We start from the raw sequence: 10409 nt of genomic DNA, 5'->3' as shown, positions 1-10409 counted from the left end.
GGGCAACTCCAGAATAGAATAAAGTCCAGCCCCTCTCAAGGAGATTGGACCCAGAGCCCAAGCTGTGTGTTGAAGTGAGCCCGACTATATCTAGCCGGTATCTCTCAACCTCGCGCACCAACTCAGGCTCCTTCCCCGCCAGTGAGGTAACGTTCCAATTTCCAAAAGCCAGTTTAGGCAACCGAGGATCAGAACGCCAAGGCCCACACCTTCGGACACTGCCCAATCCACAAAGCACCAAACCCCTACTACTGCCCCTCCCATTGGTGGTGGGTCAATGGGAGGGATCAAATCAAATCATCCCATCATCAAATCAAATTTATTTGTATAGCACTTTTTACAACTGCTATTGTCACAAAGCAACTTCACAGAATTCCAGAAAAGACAAAGTTTTAACATGACAAACTTTTAAGTTTTAAATGTGGGTCTTTGGCTGGGCATAATTGTTTTCACACTGCCCCCTGCTAAAAAAAACTCTGGATCTCCAGAATGTTCAGTAGCCTTAGGACACCTTGAGTTAAAGCCATGGGCACAGCCTTCCCACAGATCATAAGCTCCATTCCCTGACTACATCCAGACACTCGCAGAAAGCTCCGGTGGGCTATTTACTTCCTTCCCCACCCCGAAGGAAAGCAGTAAGCACCACCAGAGAACCACTGCTGAGGCAGACACTGGTAAGAGGAGGCAAAAAGAGCTCATAAACCATGGTCCGCTGGTTGCAAGAGGAGCCACCACAGGAGAGAAGGACCTGGTAGTCACCATGAGTTAAGTCCCTTGGTGAGCGCCACTGGAGAGATGGGTAGAGGAACTACCTGCAAGCCAATACGACAAAGGTAGTACTAGACTTTCAGATTCCCCAGTGCTGGTTTTCAGGAGTTTGCTGGAGCCCTAGGCACTACTAGGGGCCTACACATGAACCACCCAGTCTGTGGCAGGCACTCAAAGCAAAAAAACTCCACAGACTGGAATGACTCATTAAAGACCGATAAATAGCACCCATAACTCACTCTACTGCTCCGGGTCCTCATTGTAGAAGCTGATGTATGCTGCCAGTGTGGAGACGGGATTGATGGTGTTTGGGGGGTTTCAAGGTTCTCACTGCAACCTTGAAACTTGAGCATTAGAGTCTTCTGTAATATAGGGGTTGAGGCAGGTTGTATGCATGGAGTGGCTTTATTCAGAAAGGGACAGTCCAAAGTCAACCGTCCATGTCAAACTGTGACTAGGAGGTTTTGCTTATGCCATCTGTTGGATTGTCTGCTCAGCTCAGGGTTAAAAAGCAACTAAACTAAACTTCTTTGGCTATGTTCAGACTGCAGGAAAAACAGATGTTTCTCAAATCAGGTTTTTTGATACGACTCTCCACACTGTTATTTGCTCATGATCAGACTGGATTTGTGTGTCCAGACATCACCAGCTATCTGCATGGGTTGCTGTGCTAATCACATAGGTGTCAGTAACTACATTATTAGTAGCTATGCTGGCAACATGGATTTCAAACGCAGATGCAGGAAAGATGGAGATGCATCAACTCACTCTCCAAACTCTTCAAAATTCTCTGGCATAAGCATGAATCTTTTTGGGACTCTTCTTGAATCCCAGCACTTTGGATTTGACATTGTCATCATTTGTCACATTGCACGTGACACAAAAGACATTTTTACATCTAATCTGAGCAGCCAGAACATCCAGACTAAGATGCATCTGTAAGAATCCGTTTGGGATCATCACTAAATGTGGTATGGTCCCAATTTGCAAAAATCATTTTTCCTGTCCAGGCTATCATAAATCAATGTGGATATGCCAAAATTTTATTTGGGTAGGCATGTTAAATAATTAACCCACCCTTATTCAGAATCACTGCCTTATAACTCAACTTTTTTTCCTCATAAGTATAATCATAACCACTGAAGCAGTAAAGCCTCAAGTCTAGTGGATGGATCCCACACAGCAAAAAAATGAATAGATCTTCTTCTTCTTTCGGCTGCTCCCTTTAGGGGTCGCCACAGCGGATCATCTGCCTCCATCTTGCCCTATCCATTGCCTCCTCTACTTTCACACCAACCATCTCCATGTCCACCTTCACTACATCCATAAACCTTCTCTGAGGTCTACCTCTTCTCCTTCTGCCCGGCAGCTCCATCTCCAACATTCTTTGCCCAATATCTCCACTATTCCTCCTCAACACATGTCCAAACCATCTCCAAACTGCTCCACGTTCACTGTCCCTCTCATCTGCTCATTTCTAATCCTGTCCATCCTTGTCACACCCAACGAAAATCTCAGGATCTTCATCTCCGTCACCTCCAGCTCAGCCTCCTGTCTTTTAGACAGAGCCACAGTCTCCAAACCACAAATCATAGCAGGACGCACTACTGTCTTGTAAACCTTCCCTTTCACTCTTGCTGCTATCCTTCTGTCACACATCAGCCCTGACACCCGTCTCCACCCACTCCCATCCATGAATAGATAAAAACACTGAATTTGAGGAAAAAATAACTTGGTATAAATGAAATTATTTGTCCATGCAGTAAGATAATTGCACTTTTAAAGACATCTTAAAATATGTTGCAGTCCATAAATAATTAGGTTTGAAATAAATACAAAATGCTGGTTTTAATCAAATTAAGTAATTCATTAAGATCAAATCTGCTACAGTACAGTTATATGTAAAATATACTGAATATTAGCAAACGATTCTCCTTTTCTGCATTCCAAATTTTAGCATGTTAAAAAATGAAGGGTAAGGAATAAATATAAATCAAACCAAACCCAAGTGGAAATATTAATACTTAATACTAGCAGAGTGTGATTGAGTTGAAACAAGGATAATCTTGACATAGATAGGACTAAATTTTTAATTCAAAACTAGTCCTTAATCTCGGAGCATATATTTTAAAACAGGAAACTGATTTTACTGAAATCACAACCACAACTGCAAGTGTAATTTTCCTCAATGTTTACTGATAACTGAACAGAGAAAGAGTATGAGAGACAGACCAAGAGAGAAGAACAAAAAAAACCTATTTACTGTTTGAACATAGATATTTCTGAATGAAATAAAACTAAACTCAACCACAGAAAATAAAAATATAAGGAGAGGAAAGTAAAGAAAAACTGGATGTTCTAGATAGCCAAATCACATACAAATGACTGAAAGACAAGGGGCAAACAAAGATGAAGTGACATTAAATTTCTAAGGAGTTGTGGTCAAGTTTGAGCAGTGACAATCAAAGTGTCATTTTCTGGCAAGTGAAGCATGCTGGGCCATTGCTATTTAAAAAAATGGATTTTTCTAATAGTCTATGTAAGATTCTTTAACCAAGCAACTGAACTTGAGTTTGTCTGAAGCTTGAAACAAGTTTTTTAGTGAAAGAGACTAATATAAAGTGGCACTCTAACTAACATAGCTTGTTATACCAGCAAATAACTAGTTAAGACATAAAAGAATGTAGTGTGAATTTAAAAATAGAAACAACTAATTAACTTTTAAAACAAGTTCATCATCATTTCATATCATATTTCCAGATCTAAGATTTTAATTCTTGGCAAGCCAAATCAATTTGCAGCTCACCCACCCCTCAACAGTCTCTTTGCCCCCCTTCTGTCTAAAAAAGGTACTGCATCTTGCACATCTCACAGAGAGACACTTGGGATTACACTTAGGAGCAGTGTTGCTTGTTTATTTCTTTGGAATCAAGTAAGGGGGCTGACCCCTTGTCCTCAGCTTCAATATAAGCACTTGCTAAGCAATGTTTCCTTTCAAGGGACACTTAAGAACGTAGGACAATCAAGCTTCACAATACCTGATGATTTGTTTGTTAGACTCAATAATATTTTCATTTTCCTGTTGATCCTGTATAACTATATGCACAGCGACAGTTTATTATTGTTATTACAATCCTATGAAGACGATCCAAAGCAACGGACTTTAATGCATTTAATACTATATGCTGTAACATAGAATGAATGTCAAATATTATATTTGTAAATGTTTAACAGGCTCATACATGGCAGGCAGTCTGTGGTGCTAAAAGGAGCAAGTGAAGTGATGAAGTCCACGTACAGCAATATCACCCAAACTCAAGGGAGTGACTTGTTCTTGGTAGCTGTGACCAGGAATGTTATCGTTGTTGCTTTGTACTTCTCCATCAACTACATTAACGGCACGCTTGTCCACACTTTCTTCAAGCATGAGATCTTCAATGAGAATCCTCGATATATCCTTTTTATCCATATGGTTGTGAACGATATGATCCAGCTAACTATTACTGTGCTGCTTCATGTCATTGCTTACGCCTTTTACACAATCAATGTGTCTTTCTGTTTCTTCCTTATATTGACTGCAGTGTTCACCACCCTCAACACTCCACTGAATCTGGCCGGCATGGCTGTGGAGCGCTACATTGCCATCTGTAACCCGTTACGCCACATGCAGATTTGCACTGTACGCAGGACATACATCCTAATTGGCCTGATTTGGGTCTTGGGTGTCCTCACCATGCTTCCTGACCTGTTTTTTATCCTGGCCACTGAGCCTTTATCATTCTTTCTTTCTACCATCTACTGCAGTCGAGATTCCATGTTCCGCCATCCATATATGGTGGAGAAGAGGAACATCTCACACTTGGTCTATGTGTCCTTCGTATGGCTCACTTTGTTCTACACCTACTTTAAGATCATGTTTGCTGCCAAGGCCACCGGTGCCGATGCCCGGAAGGCCCGGAATACCATCCTCCTGCATGGCCTGCAGCTTCTGCTGTGCATGTTCACGTACATTGGCCCACTAATTGAGAGTGTGTTCATTACTCTTTTTCCCATGCTTTTCAGTGAGCTCAAATTCACAACTTATATCTTTGTCTACATTTTACCCAGGTTTTTAAGCCCTATCGTGTACGGATTGAGGGATCAGATATTCTGTGCATATCTGAAAAAGTATCTGTTGTATATTATGCTCAAAGAAAGGCGTAAACGTAAAATACAACCCTCGTAGTATGTTGAAGTATACACATTTTTAAACTGATATATGGTGAAGAAAACACCAAATTTGTATGTTCTATGTGAATCGTTTTTGTACACAATGTGTCAAATGTGACAACTGCAAGAAGAGAAAGAGAAATGAATATAAACAAATATCAAATATAACAAGCATAAATAACAATATAACATATAACAAATTAAAATGTTTTTGCTTTAGTAAAGAAAAACTGTAAACAAGCATGTGAATGGACAACAGAGAGTGAGATTACTGAAGATGTTTTAAAAGGTGGACACTGAGGACAAGAACTACAGCAAGAAAAACCAAAACTACAAGAGCCTTTACATATTAAGGCATAGCATGGATTTGTGTAAAAAGTTCTCTTCGATATGAAGAAAAATCTTTGTCAACCATGTGATAGCTTTTATGAATGGTTGACATATCCAGCTTTGTTTTTAGTAAACTATTCTTTCATAATACTATAAATGGGTTTTATCAAAACACTTGCTGCATATAATTTAAGAGTAAATATCACAGCAGCCAGTTTCTGGTGATTTTCCTGACGGTGGATTAGTTTAGGAGAAAAAGTATCAGTCTAAAAGCTACAATACACACAATTTTGTTCTGATCTCTAATACATAGATACATAAGCTGTACTTAATAAACTGCCCTACCTTCTGCATTCAGTTGTAAGCTGTAATCAACACACTGTAGTTTACTCTTGTAGAAAAGCTTTTGAGCCAGGTTTCTAGTGGTTTCTTTTATTAGCCTGGATGGGCAGGTGCTGCCTCAATCTCATATCGATCATACATACAGTGCCTTCACAAATATCAGCACCATTGTTAATCATGATCAAACTGGGCCATAAATTCATAATATTAGCAAAAATCTAATCTTTTTTTTACTGCATAATGATTGAAAGAAAAAACAAAATCTTGTCATGATTTTTTTAATCTGTGTGTGACATTTATTGGCGCAGCCCCCCATTTGCAAAGATAACACATCTGAGTTTTCTCTTAAAACCCTTAATTAGGCTGGAGAACAAATGTCAAGTGATCTGAGCCCATTCCTCCACACAGAACCTCTCGAGATCCTTCAGATTCCGAGGTGCACATTGTGGACTCTCCTCTTCAGCACACAGATTTTCTATGGAGTTGTGGTCAGTGGTCTGGGATGGCCATGGCAGAACCTTAATTCTGTGGTCAGTGAACATTTTTATGTTGATTTTGAGTCATGCTTTGGACCACTGTCCTGTTGGAAGATCCAAACTATGACCCAGTTTAAGCTTCCTGGCTGAGGCAGTCAGCTTTTGACTTTAATTCAGTATCCAGGATACTGTGAAGCCTGTTTTCTTCCAAATACCCTGGACAATTTATTTGGATACATGGCTTCACAGTACCACAGTACTGTAGGTGCTAGAGTTTTTTTTGATTCTTGACAGCAGAGGCCTTCTTTTGGCAGCGCCCCACACAACTTGTGTATATATACGTGGTGTTTGTGGTTTGGAGGACGCTGTGACCCCAAGACTAATTTCTGCATTTCCCCGTCTGTGATCCTTGGACATTCTTTGTCAACCTAAACCACCCCCCCTCACTGTGTATGGGGTCGTCTTCCCGGCAGAGTCATAAGATCTCCAGTTGTATTAAACTTTAATTTATTACTCTAATTGTGGAAATGACATTTTTAACTGTTCAGCTATTTTTTGGAGCCATTTCCTGATTTGATTAATCACTCAGGTGAGCTTAAAATATGAATGGGAAAATACTTAAATTTTTTATTTTTTTTTAATCATTATACCTTAAATAAAGATTAGATTTTTGCTAAGATTTTGTATGAAAGACCAAAAGGCTAAGCAATTATATTTGTATACACTCACTGGCCACTTTATTAGGTTCAATTGCTTGTTAACACAAATAGCTAATCAGCCAATCTCACGGCCACAACTCACTGCATTTAGGCATGTAGAGGTGGTCAAGACAACTAGCTGAAGTGCAGACCGAGCATCAGAACGGGGAAGAAAGGGGATTTAAGGGACTTTGAACGTGGCGTGGTTGTTGGTGCCAGACGGGCTGGTCTGAGTATTTCAGAAACTGCTGATCTACTGGGATTTTCACACACAACCATCTCTAGGGTTTACAGAGAACGGTCCGAAAAAGAGTAAATATCCAGTGGGCGGTCAGTCGTGTGGATGAAAAAGCCTTGTTGATGTGAGAGGTCAGAGGAGAATGGGCAGACTGGTTCCAGATGATAAAAAGGGAACAGGAACTCAAATAACCACTTGTTACAACCAAGGAATGCAGAATACCATCTCTGAATGCACAACACATTGAACCTTGAAGAAGATGGGCTACAGCAGCAGAAGACCACACCGGGTGCCACTCCTGTCAGGTAAGAACAGAAAGCTGAGACTACAATTCGCATGTGCTCACCAAAATTGGACAAGATTGGAAAGATGTTGCCTGGTCTGACGAGTCTCGACTTCAGCTGCGACATTCAGATGGTCGGGTCAGAATTTGACGTAAACTTGAAAGCATGGATCCATCCTGCGTTGTTTCAACGGCTCAGGCTGCTGGTGTAATGGTGTAGGGGATATTCTCTTGGCACACTTTGGCCCCTTAGTGCCAATTGAGCATCGTTTACATCGTTGACCATGTCCGTCCCTGTATGACCACAGTGTGCCCATCTTCTGATGGCTACTTCCAGCAGGATAATGCACCATGTTACAAAGCTCATATAATCTCAAACTGGTTTCTTGAACATGACAATGAGTTCACTGTACTCCAGCGGCCACCACTGTCACTAGTTCTCAATCCAATAGAGCACCTTTGGGATGTGGTGGAACAAGAGATTCACATCATAGATGTGCAACTGACAAATCTGCAGCAAGTGCATAATGCTGTCATGTCAATATAGACCAAAATCTCTGAGGAATGTTTCCAACACCTTGTTGAAAGTATGCCATTAAGAATTAAGGCAGTTCTGAAGGCAAAAGTGGGTCCAACCTTTTACTAGCAACTGTACCTAATAAAGTGGCTGGTGAGTGTATATAAAGCCTACATAACATATCTCATGCATGTGCATATCTCACTAGTCTCAGGGTCAGAATGCCCTGTGTGACTGACTACTTGTCCATGTGTGAATTAAGTCCGTATCCATAGTGTCCAGTGTCTACAGTAGCCCCTACACACACTCAAGAATTTACAAAAAACAGACATGACCAACTCCTGAGTAAGTTAAACCACATGACCAGAACAGCTTTCTTTTTTGGAGATGAGGCCGGAGGGCAGTCTGGCAGCGTGGCAGGTTCAGTGAGACCAGCAGAAGGAGGCCATCCTCTCTGTGCCGGCTGCGCCACCACAGGTTTGGTGTCCATGTGGGCCGGCTTGAGGAGGTCCATGTAAACACTGTCAGGAACACCTCCAACATGTAACTTGAGGAACTTCTCTCCACAGTCTGGGAACCCAGAACAGGCCATCATAGACAGAGTGGAGGTAGCCTTGTGTGTATCATTCTGTGCAAGTGCATAGTCTTCATTGTGCAAAGAAGTTTAGAACATGGGACAGCTGCAGCCCATGATGAGATGTGAACATTGGAAAATAACCGTCAAGACCAAAGAAGAGGAGACTGCTGTTGACTGGCAGACCCTAGGACCACAGCACATGGAAAGGAGTACCCAGGAACCCTCAGCGATATGCCCCCTGTCCATGGATGAGCTCAGTTGAGGAGGGTTGAAGGTCTTCCTTGGGGCCTATCTATGACCCAGCATTATGCAGGCAAGCCTGTCTGCACATAGCGAGGCCTTCCTAGATCAATGGAACTGGTCACACAACCCACTGGCCTGGGGGTGGAAGGCGGTTGTGTGGTGAAAGTGCACACCGAGACCCCTAGGCACGCTGTTCCAGAGATCTGAGGTGAACTAAGGACTGCACTAAAACGTGTGACACGCATGCCACTAAATGCCCAGGCTACTTGAGAAGATGTCACTGATGAAAGTAGAAAGCATCTGGCCACGTTGTTGCTCTGTCGATGAGCGTGAGTAGGTGGGTTGACCCACAGAATGATTGAAGGCGTCCTACCAAAACCACATTCTCATGATCGCAGCACAGCTTGGACTTAGGAAAAAATGCCAGTAGGGCCTTGATGTGCTGATGCACCTTACAATGCTGACAGTCCAGACACAAACATCCTTTTTCAGGTGATGACAGCCAAACTTAACTGCCACCAGCTCCTGCAATGACTTTCTGCTAGGGTGAAAGAGGTTGTATACAGCATCAAAAATCCAACGAGTTGTAACAATAGACCTGGGATGGCCCATGGAGATGTTACAGAGAAGTGTCGTTCTGGCATTGCTAAACATAACATCAGTCAGATGCAGGCTTGTGATTGCTGTCCTGTAGGCTTGGAATTGGTATGCTGCCATCTGTAAGCAGTCAATGTCTAGGTGCACAGAAACCACAACAGTGTGGAACAGACAGTCATTCACAGGTCTTCCCAGCAACAAGCTGGATGTCTGTGGTGAACGCAGAGATGAAGTCCCCTGGTGTTGCCGGGGAGCAGACCACAGCTCGGAGGTCTTGGCTATGCTTGGCTTGGCAAATGCAACAAACAGACAGCCCCCTCAAAGGAAACAGAAGTGCTGAACTGCCAAGGAAAGGACAAGTAGTTCACGATCAACGGTGCTGTATTTTTGTTCGTTGGAGTGAAGTTGAGGTTGCCAGGTGCCCCTGACCCATTGTTCATGCACTGAGCCGACCAGTCCAATGTAGTCCAATGTATTTGCTGTGATAGTGATGGTTGCATCAGGTAAGGTACACTTTTCAGTGTCGAATGCCAGTCTACCATGTGTTTGGCAATTTTGCTTTGAGCATGTTGTGAAGGGGACAGATGAGGGGAAACTATTCAACCTAGACTGAACAAGAAGCAAAACCATGGACTATTAAAGGGCCAGAACACCCTGAGTGTCTGACTTCCTGTGTGTGTGTGTGTGTGTGTGAATTACTTCACTGTGACTGCAGTAGCTCCTTATGTCTGTTATTTTAACTATGAAGCACAATATTCAGTTCTTTATTATCTACAGCATACAGCCAATTTGTTCAACACATTCTAGTGAAACTTTTGTATGCTATCTTCTAGCTCTGGGTCCCTAGAATCATCCTCACCAGCCCAACAGCAACATCTTTCAGTGACAAAACAAACACAAACTTTTTTTTTTTTTTACAATACAAATCTTTTTCTTCAATTAATTAGTGTTTCCACATCACAGGAAACCAAATTTGCAAGGACATTTTGTACAACAATTGTCGTTATAACAAGTGCATAAATCTTGAAATAATGGCCTCTGCATCCAAATAGCACATTACATGTCCATTTGGGGTTTAAGCATAAGTACTGTGTCGATCAAAGTATTAGGTATTTCAACACGTGTTTTATA

The 10409-nt window shown here is 41.9% G+C and overlaps 1 protein-coding gene across 1 annotated transcript; it reads left to right on the top strand.

Annotated features, from left to right (window-relative positions):
- Positions 1-4051: 4051 nt before the first annotated feature.
- LOC108435680 (odorant receptor 131-2-like) lies at positions 4052-4993 on the top strand. The gene has a single exon (XM_017711678.2). It carries the CDS (start codon positions 4052-4054, stop codon positions 4991-4993), a length of 942 nt encoding a protein of 313 aa, XP_017567167.1.
- Positions 4994-10409: the final 5416 nt, after the last annotated feature.

This window comes from Pygocentrus nattereri, chromosome 26 (genome assembly GCF_015220715.1).
Source record: "Pygocentrus nattereri isolate fPygNat1 chromosome 26, fPygNat1.pri, whole genome shotgun sequence".
Taxonomy (NCBI): domain Eukaryota; kingdom Metazoa; phylum Chordata; class Actinopteri; order Characiformes; family Serrasalmidae; genus Pygocentrus; species Pygocentrus nattereri.
Note: the sequence above shows the minus strand (reverse complement) of the source record. Positions and strands in the feature narration are given on the sequence as shown.

Bases quoted from the DNA above. Each gene is read 5' to 3' on its own strand.
- LOC108435680 (XM_017711678.2), top strand. From the start codon at position 4,052: ATGAAGTCCACGTACAGCAATATCACCCAAACTCAAGGGAGTGACTTG.